Here is a 12,774-nt window from a genome sequence, read left to right on the forward strand (position 1 = left end):
ATAGTAAAAAATTATGAGAATTATTAAGATTCTCGCAGTACAATTTCTTTTGAGTGGTACTACTTTGTAAAGCTCAAAGAAGACATGATTGACATCAGAAATTAGATTGTTTGATGGCATATTAGGACCATTGTAGACAGAAAAAACTAAAGGAGTAAATTTCCGATAGATCTCAGAAATGTTCTAGAAAAATGTTTCTGAGTTTCAAATTCTAAAATGTGTTTAAAAATAATAGAAACTTTTTAATCTCAGAAAGTTTCTAAATAAACCATGGAATTTTCTGAATATGAAAAGTGAAATTTTGCAATAAAAAACTGAGAAATTTTGAGATTAATCTCAGAAATGTTCTAGAAAAACACTTGGAAATTTGTGAGTTTCAAAAGTCAAATTTTTTTACTTTTGGAAATTTTTTGCATGACTCAAATTTCCACATTTTTTCTAGAAGAGTTCTGAATTTTTTGGCAGAAATTTACTCCTTTTTTCCTTTTCTATCGGCTTCTAGTCATAGATCTGGTAGGGAAAAAATCAGATTTTTTTTTTATTTTTTATTTTTATCGCCCAGCCCTACTGAGATGATAAAACAAGAACTGAACCACGTCTTCTCCTTGGCAGGTCCCACAAAAACCAGCTTGCTTTCAGCGCCAAGCACAGTCAGCATGTTTGTTCCGGCACCTGAGGAGTTCATCGACGAGCAGCCCACCACCATGTCTGACCGGTGAATAATTCATCGCCTCCACCTGGATGAAAACCAGAGTTTGATACCCAGAATCACTTGTTATATTTTTTGTTCCTCGCCTAAGGTGCCGGGACTGCGCCGCCGTGCTGGAGGAATACGATGAGGAGACTCTGGCGCTCGCAGTCGTAGTTCTGTCAATGTTCATCCACCTGAGCCCGGATTTGGCTGCTCCCATGCTTCTCGACATCATGCAGTCTGTGGGCAGGTAGGGCGCTGCAGCTCCATCCACACACCACTTCATGGTTTCATAACTGGCTCATGCATAATTCCTCCCTGAGTCCGAATCTGATGCTTTGACCTCTGTAGGCTGGCGTCGAGCGGCAATTTCTCCGGACAAGCTGAGAGGTAAGACAGTTTAAAGCCTCAGGTGTTCAGGTGTGCATGCAGAAATACTTTGTTTCTGTTTTTCAGCATGTTGATCCCTGGAAATGTAGCAGGCGTGGCCAAGCAGTTCCTGCGCTGCATGTTTCACCAGCTGGCCCCTAATGGCATCTTACCGCAGCTCTTCCAGAGCAACATCAAAGGTCTGCTTCTACTTTTTACCCAAACTCAGTCTGAAGCCTCGTACACACCTAGCTGGGTTTAAAAAAAACCCGACAGATATCTCCACCAGATCAATTAAAAAATATACAGTACAGACCAAAAGTTTGGACACACCTTTTAATTCAATGAGTTTCCTTTATTTTCATGACTATTGACATTGTAGATTCACACTGAAGGCATCAAAACTATGAATAACACATGTGGAAATATGCACTAAACAAAAAAGTGTAAAACAACTGAAAATACCTCTTATATTCTAGTTTCTTCAAAGTAGCAACCTTTTTCTGTGATTACTGCTTTGCACACACTCTGCATTTTGTTGATGAGCTTCAAGAGGTAGTCACCTGAAATGGTTTTCACTTCATAGGTGTGCCCTGTCAGGTTAATAAGTGGGATTTCTTGCCTTATAAATAGTCATAAAAATAAAGAAAACCCATTGAATTAGAAAGGTGTGTCCAAACTTTTGGTCTGTACTGTATATCCACCAGCAATTGATTTAAAAAAGTTTTCCAGCAAATGGACCCTCACAAATCCGCCTTACAGCGACGTTTTAAATATGTCAAACGCATAAGGGGGTAGTTATGGAGATAAATTGGGGCCATAAAGATGTTTTAGTGTAAATTTCTTTTCAATATTAATTTTTTTTTAAAATTTCATTTCAAACTTTTTTCCAGGTTCAAATCTATTTTTTCCACTTAATTTTTTTTCTCTGTTTTTTTTTTTTCTTCAGATTTAAAATATTTTTTTGTTTCAGAACTTTTCTTTTCAGTGAATTTAAAAAGTAAATAAATTTGAGCAACGTTTTTGGCCCTACTTTAGCTCTGTAAAGCTATGGCTATGTCAGCCAATCAGATTGCTTCAAAACAACGGCAACTTCCTGTTAGGAATCAAACATGGCGGTAGGAGCTTCATTATTGTGGACAGATATATAAGTTGAATTGCTTTTAAATATAGTTTTATAATATAAAGTTAATAAAATGTATGTCACAAAAGTATGCGGATATATTGGTGCATTATTTAACTGTAAGCACAAGTGCAGAGTTTTTTTTAATTGTTTTTTTGTGATACTAAACAGAGTTTTTGTGTGGATGAAAGACCAAAACACACTAAAATGTATTTGTTTTCCCAGATATCTGGCTACATGTGGACTAGGCCTGATCCTACAGAGAATAAAATCATTTCTTTCTTAATATCTTCACAGATGGGAGTTTCCTGCGAACACTTGCGTTGTCTTTGATAGACTTCAATGAGCTGAGCTCTGTTGCTGCTCTCAACATGCTACTTGAGGTACAACCAGCAGGGGGAGCGCTTGTCAAACAATAAGCTTTTCTTGGCCGCAGAAGTCTTTTTACAACAAGAAACTGTCTAAACATTTCAATAAACATGCTAATGTTTATTGGTATTATTGTTAAATAAAATAAAAAGATAACTCCTTGAGCTGTCTTCAACCACGTCATTACATCATAAACACTGATAAATCAGAACTAAATGATCACCTAAGTTGAAATATTCTGTGTTAAAAGAACTATATTACATAAGCCTTCTTTGTGTTTATCATAGGGCTTAAACAACAAAAAGAGTCTACCAGCAGGGGGCACCATGCTGCACTGCCTGGAGAACATTGCCACCTTCATGGAGGCTCTCCCCATGGACTCTCCCAGCAACCTGTGGACGACCATCTGCAACCAGTTCCAGACCTTCCTCACAAAACTGCCCTGCGTGCTTCCTCTGAAGGTAGATATCAACTCTTCCGCTCACTCAGTCACGGGCTGATATGCTTTAATGTGATTACAGCTGAAGGAAAAAGCATCTAGCGGTGTCCTTGTCTGGTTCAATATTAGAGTCTTAAAATTGTAATTGATTTGACTCTGATGCTTTTAACCTTGGATGTCAAATTAGTCAGCACGCAACATCCAGGAACAGGACCAGATGTTTGGGTTTGAGCGCTGTTTTTTAAAGCATGATAACAGCCTATGGTGGTCAAATATGAGGCTGAAATGATTAATTGGATTAATCGTCAACTAATTTAGCAATCGATTAATCGTTAACTGGAGAAAAGGCCAATTGCTGATAAAAACAACACACTCAGAGCAGTAATTAAGTCAAAACTGTACAAAATATACACATTTTGCATTTGTCTGTCAATATGTTTTACTCAAAACTCCTCAAACGGCGCAGCTTTTGCTTCATCCAGTTCAAATTCACTAAAGGAATGCTATATTATTGGATTTTAGGCAATAAAATGTTTATTTTCTTATTTAAAAAATAAATGGAATTGTTTCTTTACTTTATACCTTTTTAGGTATTTTTAATATTGCAGTGGTTGAATGAAAAATCTGTAAAACGTGCAATTTTATCCGATTAATTTTCAGAATAATCGATTGCTTGACAGAATAAAATAATCGTTAGTCAAATACGTTGCAACGTGTCTCTCCACAGTGCCCAATGGATTCCAGTTTAAGGATTATTATTTGTCTTCTAAAGATCCCAACTACAAACGCAACTCGGGTAAGTTCAAAGCAAAACCTTTGAAATGTAACTAGATGTGAAATTTATCTTTTAAAGGTGAAACGTGTTGAAATGTTGCAGAGCCTGCTGGAGCCTTTCTCTAAGCTGCTGAGCTTCGTCATCCAGTACGGATCGTTCAGCCTCTCCTACCTCGTCGAACTGTGTGGACTTTGCTATAAAGCCTTCAACAAGGTGCTGTTGTCAGAAACCTCTTCATGTCCACACAGAGAAAAACAAATAGTTTGAAAAATTCAATGCTGCAGCCTTTCATTTTTATTCATCTTTCTAAAGAAATGTTTTACATTTTAATGCTATTTTTTGATATTATGCTAACTTGGAGGATTGTGTTGTTAGCAGTGACACCCCTACTGGGGGCCAGGAAGGGCCATTGTCCCCTCTTAAAAAACCTGCTGCTCCTTTTTACACCAGAGTGGTGTAAAAGTTTGAATACTTACCTTGACAATGCTTGAAAAGTGCTTGAATTTCACTATGGAAAAAGTGAATCAGAGGGCCAATTAAAAAGTGGGTAAATGAATCCGGTTTGGCCCGGGGGGTTAGGAGTTAAACCGGTTTGCTGCAATCTGCTGGCTTCTCGCTCATCACTTTTAGGTGACGCTCCTGCTTCCCCGGCTCTCCACTCAGCTAGAAATGTGGCCTCATGTCAAAGATGATGAAGTAAATAATCAGGCGGTATTGATTGACGAGATTAGTTTGTGTGCCGGAGGAGGTGATGTATGGGGCATTTCTTTGTGACAGAGATGGAGCTTGCCCTGGTCTCCGCCACTGTCAGCACCGCATGCTTTATGTCGCCTGTTGTATTGATTTTCCACTCTGTTTAATTTCTCACCTTACAAACACTGCAATTCCAAACCTGCAGCTGCTTCAACAGAATGTGTTGGACTCCAGCAATGTTTCTGGTCCTGCTGTCAAAAGGACTAGCACCACAGGCAGATATTTTCACTTGTAACATGGGAAAAATGTCTTGTTATAAAAAATCTGCCAGTGGAACCTGTACTTTTCATCAGTATTGTAAAATTATTGACTTAAAACAAGCTCCTATTTCGCCCTTAAAAGTTACTCGTAAGTGTAGGAAGATATTTGCATTGGAAACAAAAAAAAAAAAAAAAAAAAAAGCTTTTATTTCAGATTCTAAGCACAGGAGCCATAAGAGCTATTACCAGAAAATAGCTTTATCTAACAAGCATTGACAATGAAGCCCAGTTTGGCCAAAATTGTCTGATAATTTCATAATGATAAGGATCACTTTCTGTATCAGAATACAACAGAATGTTGTTTATTTTTTAAAAAGATGGGACCATTGGATTGAGTAGATTAGATTTAAAGGGAACCTATAATGCAAAATTAAAATTTTGCACATTGTTGTACTTCCATTTTGGTCTCTCCAGGTTTAAAAACCACCCAAGTGCTTAAAAAACACCCATTAAATTGACAATAATTTAATGTTTTTAGGTGTCCAGAAAATTAGCTGGAATTAGAAGCCCCGCCCGTTGCCTAGCAACCCCAGAGAAGCCCAGCTGGTTGCTCAGCAACCCAATGGGAGCTCCAGCACATTTGGTCAGCTGGTTTCACTGCTGTAAAATCTCATTGTCTAAGAATGATTTTGTGCAAAAAATGTAATGAACATGTTTTGTATAGACCACACATTTATTAGGACCTGTTCAAGGAAACATAATAGGTCACCTTTAATCGACTACCATTTTAATTTTATTACTAGAGGGTACATAATAATTTAATGTGGTACAGAAGGCACACCTGTTTCTATTTACATAACATACAAAATATTATAAAACAAAGAATTTAAAGAAAAGGAAAATTCTAATAAAATTCTATTTATTGACATAGTGTCAATTCACAACAATTGTTGCCTCATGACACTTTGCAGAATTTATTTTTTATATTTAAATTCAATCATACATACATTCCAGTTGGTCCTAGTTATCAAACCATACAATAAGCTTACTTAATTATTCAAAGTAGTTTAAGAAGTTTCTATAATATTAGATTAGATTGCATCAAACATTTCTCATCTCATGCACCATTTCTCGCTGCTGCACTGCACACTGTTTGACCAGACCGTCTTACCGGAGCTTAAGAACAGCCGCTACATTTGCTATTTACCAAAACGGCACGCTCCATTAACTTTTAATTATAAGAGAGCGGCGAACAGGTACGCGCATGGACACACAGGGAGAAACGTCAGTTGTGCAGGAGCAAAAAGAGACATGAGCAAACACGACCGCAAAGAGGAAGCAAGAAAGAGAGAGACAAACTGTAATATGACAGTGTGGTTTGTAAACAGGCAGCTGGGCTTTGTGTGGAAGGGATGAACAAAGAGAGCAGCCCGTCCTCAGGGAGGGAGAAGGCAGCCTGACAGCCTCATCTGAGCTGCCTGGGACTCTGGGAGGAGAGATCTGGACTGGCCTAAATCTACTCCTCAGCTTCGCTATTCTCACTCTCCCTGCCTGCCCTCCGCTCCCTCCCGCTGCCTGTCCTTCCCCCTCTTTTCAAGCCATAGAGTTTATGCTTTCCACGCAGCATGAGTAAGGAAGAGTGATAATAGAAAAAGGCAGTCTTGCTGCTCCAGTACATTTACTCGCCTCTTCATCCCCTCTCATCCAGGAGCGAGATAAGTTCTACATGTCCCGCATTGTGGTGTTGGAGCTTCTGCAGGCTCTCAAGTTCAAGTCTCCTTTGCCTGATACAAACTTGCTACTGCTGGTCCAGGTAAAAAAAAAAGAAGAAAAGATCTGTTCATTTTGGTAAATCTGTCTAAATCGATTAATCGGATTAATCGCGATTAATCTAATTTAGTAATCAATTAATCATTAACGTAATTTGGTGAAAGAAAAACACAGTCAAAGCAGTAATTAAGCCAAAACTATACAAACAATACATACATTTTACATTTAAGATAAAACAAATCCTCAAAATATGCAGAAAGTGACGGATTTTATCCGATTAATCAATTAATCGGCAGAATATTTGATAGAATAATTACTAAAATAATTGTTGCAGTCATAGTAGATAATGAATGCAACTCTTTAAAATGCTGTGAATGTTGCCAGTTTGTTTGTGCAGATATAGGAACGCGTCTGGCAGAATCCACCATCATCCAGAAGCACATGATCTCCACGCTGCCGGGGGTGAGACATAAAACCGTGTGTGCTACAACACTATTAAGCCGAGCCCAATAAAACAGCAGGAAGAACAGACGGACCTCTATAAAGTTAAGCTGTTTTCTTCCCCTACAGTGTACGACTGCAGCAATGGAGTGCATGAGGCAGTACACCAGTGAGCTGCTGGACTTCATTGCAGATATGCATACTCTAACTAAACTAAAAGTATGTCTTACCTCACCGGTAGATTTTTTTTATTATTATTACATTTGATCTCTTTGGTGATGTTTCTCACTTTCTAAATTAACTTTTCAGAACCACATGAAGGCGTGCTGTCAGCCGCTGCATGAGGACACCTTTGGGGGAAACCTGAAAGTGGGTTTGGCACAAGTTGCAGCCATGGAGATCAGCAAAGGGAACCACCGGGATAACAAAGCTGTGGTTCGGTATCTGCCCTGGCTTTACCATCCGCCTTCCACCATGCAGCAAGGGTGAGAACAAGCACATCGAATCCCGTCACTCACTGAGGCCGGATTCTAATAGTGTTTATAGAGTAAAGAAAGGGGAAGGGACTTTTCACTGATGCAGTAAACAAGCTTCACTTGCAAAACCCCCTGATAACATCATAAACATATCAAAATAAAAAGGCAGATTCTGTTAGAATTATTCTGAAGTAGTCAAATTTAAACAAAAATAGAATATTATTAAAAAGTTACACTGTTTTAAAGCTTTTATTTCTGTCAGGTATGATGGATTTCTGCTCCCAGATAATAAAAAGATGAAACTTTAGATTAACATATTTAGTGCTGAAACGATTAATCGGATTAGTAGTGATTAATCAATTATTGAAATAATTAGCAACTAATTTAGCAATTGATTAATCATTAACTGTAGCTTTAAAAAAGGCCATTTGCTAAAAAAAATCTTCATATTCAGATTAGTAATTAAGCTGAAACTGTATAAAATAAATATAAATTTTGCATAAAAGCTCAAATTGTTGCTGTGCAGTTAAGAGGGTGCAAACCAAATGTCATCATGAAGTGTTGAACATGCCTCAACATCCTTATTTGGAGGACGAATGAGCCGGATGACAGAGGCACATGTACCACTTGCTGCCTTAGGATTCCAGTTCAAACCTATAATAAAATAAATGTTTATTCAGTTTGTTATATTCACCCTTCTCTCTTTATTTTATTACTGTCATGCATCACTATTACTTATGATCTTCAAGGTTAGTTTATATAAATGTTTTCGTACTAATTGTGGGTTTTCTAGGGATTTCAGTACAATTATCCACTAACATAAAGGAACATATTATTTTACAAGAATTATCTGACTAAACTATTGTTGCACTTTCACTACAGTAAAGTCATTCATCATAATTTTTAAAGATAAGAGATCAAAGTTCTCCAACTTTACGTCTCTTGCTGGTCTAAAATAGTCTGGACCATGAGGTGTAATAAATCAATTTATGTACGTTTAGATTTCTTTTTTAGCCTGCATCTTGTTTGGTTCTATTTTTTAAAGTACATATACAGTACAGACCAAAAGTTTGGACACACCTTCTAATTCAATGGGTTTTCTTTATTTTCATGACTATTTATAAGGCAAGAAATCCCACTTATTAACCTGACAGGGCACACCTATGAAGTGAAAACCATTTCAGGTGACTACCTCTTGAAGCTCATCAAGAAAATGCAGAGTGTGTGCAAAGCAGTAATCACAGCAAAAGGTTGCTACTTTGAAGAAACTAGAATATAAGGGCTATTTTCAGTTGTTTTACACTTTTTTGTTTAGTGCATATTTCCACATGTGTTATTCATAGTTTTGATGCCTTCAGTGTGAATCTACAATGTCAATAGTCATAAAAATAAAAGAAACTCATTGAATTAAAAGGTGTGTCCAAACTTTTGGTCTGTACTGTATATAATTTATTTAACATGAAAAGATAACAAGAGATTTATATATGACTCAATTGTTGCATTTGTGGTTTTCCGTACCTGCTGCAGCATAAACTGTTTTAAACCAATTATCCATTATTATTTTTAAACCCAATCCTTTTTGGCAAGCTAACTGTAGCATCGTACTTTGAGCTAAATCACAGCAAATAAACGGTCGTTTACATGCGATGCCTGGCGGACCACCAGGGGGCGCCCGCGGACCACCAGTGGTCCAGGAACCACAGTTTGAGAAAGATCTAAAGCAAGTAATGGTCAACGTCACATTACTTATTGGACCTGTTCTAGTTATTAGTTCTAAGCGACTACAAGTTATTCCTGCGGTTCACATAGAGCTGCGGTTACCTCGATGCAGAGTTCTGCAAAGAGACATAATTCTTCACAGGGGGTTGATGTAAATATCCATACATGTCACCCTGTGTCCAGTTTGAGTGAAAGGAGGTGCGTGTGTTCCCCGCTGAGATAAACTAAAAAAAAAAAAAAAATGCAGTGACGGCGCGCGAGGCAACGCGCAGAGGCTTCAGCTCTGTGATTGGTCCGCTCTGCCGGCTTTAAATGCATAAAGTATAAACCTATCTTCTATAAACCTATATTTTAGGAATACATTATTTTCCTTAAAACAAGCTATGCTTAGCCTGGTGGGGTGCTAGTAAAGCATGGCGGGCCGCCAGGCTTATAATACACTGGGGGGAAACCCTGAAAATATAAGACAATGTTGATGAAACCTGAAGAAGCGCTGTTTTCAGGCTAAAGTTTGAGTCACCCACATCTTTACTGCATCCTGTGACGTGAAGCGGTTGAAGCTATCAATGACTAGCAGCTGATATATTTCTTTTTTACCCCTCCAGGGGGTCTTTTGTGGGCTCTAGTGTCCCTTATGTGATAGTAGGCTGACAGGAAACGGGGAAGACATGCGGCAAATATCGTCGGGTCCGGGAGTCGAACCCGCGATGGCCGCGTCGAGGACTCAAGGCCTCCAAATATGGGTCGCGCTAACCACTACGCCACCACGGCACTCCCTGACATATTTCTGTTAGCTAACCAGGATAAGCTAACTTTCTAACCACTGCTATAAAAAGAAAGTTGACTAGCTTTTTTAATTCCATCACGCAAGTGCAAATTTGTTGCCAATTTATTGTCTTTTATGCATTTGTTGTGATACAGGTCTTAAATTTTGTTCATAATGGTCTTAAAAAGTCTTACGTTTTAGTTGGTGAAATCTGCAGACATCGTGTTTCATAAATAATCGTTTTAGTGATATAAAATAGAGTTTATGTGGGGATGAAGGACCAAAACGCATCAAAATGTATTTGTTTTGCCAGATGTCCATCTACATGTGGACTGGGCTTGAATCTAATAGCATTTATTTGAAAAAAAACATTAAACTGTGGCAGGGAAAAAAACAGAAACACAATAAATCTATAATGGCAACAATAACCTTTTACTGCACTGTAAATAAGATTGATTACATTGGTTGGATCAGGAGTTTTCCCAGTGGCTCGGTCTCTGAATAATTTACAGGGCTTCCACATCAAGTGATGCTTACTAAAGCCAGCTGAAATTATCTTGGCGCATCAGCATGGCTGCCTTCGTGAAGGCAGAGTGAGAGGATGATGGATGCGGCGCCCGCTTCCTGAGCCGCTTTGTTAATCTGAATTCACTTTCTGTTTCCTGCTTGCAGGCCAAAGGAATTCATTGAGTGTGTGTCCCACATCCGTCAGCTGTCCTGGCTGCTGCTGGGGTCGCTGACCCACTGCGCCCTGCACCAGGGCTCCACCTCCTGCATGCCCATCCCGCTGGACGCCGGCTCCCACATCGCAGACCATCTGATCGTCATCCTGATCGGCTTCCCGGAGCAGTCAAAGGTCAGGATGACACTGATCTGCTCACACTGTCGCTTACTAGGCAGTTCAATTCTGGTTCATGAGTAAGTCTCAGAATTAATTATTTAGTCTCACAAATCTGACTTTAATCTCAAAATTATGACAGTAATTTCAGAAATAAGAGATTTTTCTCAGAATTATGATTTTCTCAGAAGTATGACTTTAATATTAGAAAGAGATTTTTCTCATGATCACAACTTTTTCTCAAAATCTGACTTTAATCTTAAAATTATAACTTTTCTCAGAATTATGACAATAACTTCAGAAATATGAGATTTTGCTCAAAATGACTTAATCTCAGAATTATGATTCTAATCTCAGACTTTTAACTTTAAAAATTATGATTTTTTCTCATAATCGTGATTCTAATCTCAGAATTATGCCCTTTTTTCAGGAGTATGACTTTTTATAATCAGAGTTCTGGCCTTAATATTCTGAGGTTAAAGTCAGGATTGTTTTTTTTTTCCAGTGGTCTTAATCCACTTCTGTAGCTGAAAAGTTTGAAAACGTTAAATTTCATGAATTTTACTTTGAGGCAACGTTTTGGACACCTTCTTTTCCCGCCGTCTGCAGACGTCGGTGCTGCACATGTGCTCCCTGTTCCACGCTTTCATGTTCGCCCAGCTGTGGACCATCTACTGCGAGCAGGCGGCCGCCGCACCGTCGCTCCAGAACCAGAACCAGACCGAGTTCTCATCCAGCGCCATCCTTACAGGCCTGGAGTTCTGGAGTCGGGTTACTCCCAGCATCCTCCAGCTCATGGCCCACAACAAAGTGGTAAGAGTTCACCTCCGGTGATGTCATAAACTCTTTTCATGTCAGATTATAACAGATTATATTTTCACGTTCGTCTCTCAGATGGTAGAGATGGTTTGTCTGCATGTCATCAGTTTGATGGAAGCCCTGCAGGAATGCAACTCAACCATCTTTGTGAAGGTTTGATTCAACTTTAATTATTTTTTTAAAAAATTATTAGAGACTTCAACTGTTTTTACCTTTTGTCACACTTATTTGTTTCTGATCATCAAACTGATTTTAGTATGAGACAAACATAATCCGAGTAAATCTGATCCTATCCTGGCTTTTTAAAATTAAGAAATTGCTTAAACAGAACCCGTCTGGCAGCAGGAAGTAGACTTAAAAAATATCAGGTGGAAAACAGTCACTGATAACAATCAGTTAGCGCTGAAATCTTGGTTCTTAAAGATTACATTTTTTGAAAATCTGGATATTTTTTTTACCTATCAGTTCCTTCTATAGTTTGGAGTGATGTCAGCATGCCCAAGGCGGCCATCTTGTTTCACAAGAGTGTTTTACGGCTTCTATTTATATGAATTGAGGCCAACGCTGTGATGAAATATTGGGGCCAGGCTGGGTTTTCTTTAATTCAGAGAATCAAGTCATAATATTACCAGAAATTCTTTATAAGAATTTACACAAAAAATTTAAATAAGGAATATTGTGCATTACAAGTTTTACAGATAAGAAAATACTTCATCTTTTAACACATCAGCATCAAATTACTATGTGTCCATTTTGAACAAAGAGCTGCAGAGACCAGGATTTCTTCTTCTGGTAAAATTGCGTCTTTATTCACCTAATATTGTGACTATAATCTCGTAATTAAACAAAAGATTATCATAGCTTGACCCAAATACTCTGTCGTACAACTCCGAAACATCTAAGTGTGTCCAGAAAATTAAAAACAAAAGAAATTTTTACTTTTTTACATCACTTTACATTAATTTTCATTCCTTTTTTTTTAGTTAATTCCAATGTGGCTGCCAATGATTCAGGCCAACCTGAAGGTAAGACTTCCACACAAAATTCAGTTCAATTAACATAAAAAAAACTATATTTATCCCAAAGGGGAATTTAAATGTTCTTGTGACTTATATAATCCAAGAATTTTAAGAGTTATTGTGGATGGTGATTCTGTGGGCAGGCAGGGTCTCCTGTAGCAGTCAGTGTTGGAATGAGTCTGAAGAGACCTCTGACTGAAGGTGTTT

The 12,774-nt window shown here is 38.1% G+C and overlaps 1 protein-coding gene across 9 annotated transcripts in view; it reads left to right on the plus strand.

The window, feature by feature from the left end:
* The window catches only part of unc79 (unc-79 homolog, NALCN channel complex subunit), a 64,592-nt gene that overhangs the window by 49,550 nt on the left and 2,268 nt on the right, over positions 1 to 12,774 (plus strand). For all 9 annotated transcript variants that reach the window (XM_032547323.1, XM_032547329.1, XM_032547327.1 and 6 more), the window contains 16 exons: positions 613 to 715; positions 801 to 941; positions 1,043 to 1,081; positions 1,148 to 1,260; positions 2,481 to 2,566; positions 2,840 to 3,013; positions 3,719 to 3,787; positions 3,869 to 3,979; positions 6,428 to 6,532; positions 6,874 to 6,951; positions 7,060 to 7,149; positions 7,240 to 7,415; positions 10,564 to 10,747; positions 11,339 to 11,542; positions 11,624 to 11,701; positions 12,532 to 12,573. In XM_032547323.1, the coding sequence (XP_032403214.1) occupies positions 613 to 715; positions 801 to 941; positions 1,043 to 1,081; positions 1,148 to 1,260; positions 2,481 to 2,566; positions 2,840 to 3,013; positions 3,719 to 3,787; positions 3,869 to 3,979; positions 6,428 to 6,532; positions 6,874 to 6,951; positions 7,060 to 7,149; positions 7,240 to 7,415; positions 10,564 to 10,747; positions 11,339 to 11,542; positions 11,624 to 11,701; positions 12,532 to 12,573 (1,793 nt within the window). The remainder of the gene's footprint in view (positions 1 to 612; positions 716 to 800; positions 942 to 1,042; positions 1,082 to 1,147; positions 1,261 to 2,480; positions 2,567 to 2,839; positions 3,014 to 3,718; positions 3,788 to 3,868; positions 3,980 to 6,427; positions 6,533 to 6,873; positions 6,952 to 7,059; positions 7,150 to 7,239; positions 7,416 to 10,563; positions 10,748 to 11,338; positions 11,543 to 11,623; positions 11,702 to 12,531; positions 12,574 to 12,774) is intronic.

Source organism: Xiphophorus hellerii, chromosome 19 (assembly GCF_003331165.1).
Source record: "Xiphophorus hellerii strain 12219 chromosome 19, Xiphophorus_hellerii-4.1, whole genome shotgun sequence".
Classification (NCBI taxonomy): Eukaryota; Metazoa; Chordata; class Actinopteri; order Cyprinodontiformes; family Poeciliidae; genus Xiphophorus; species Xiphophorus hellerii.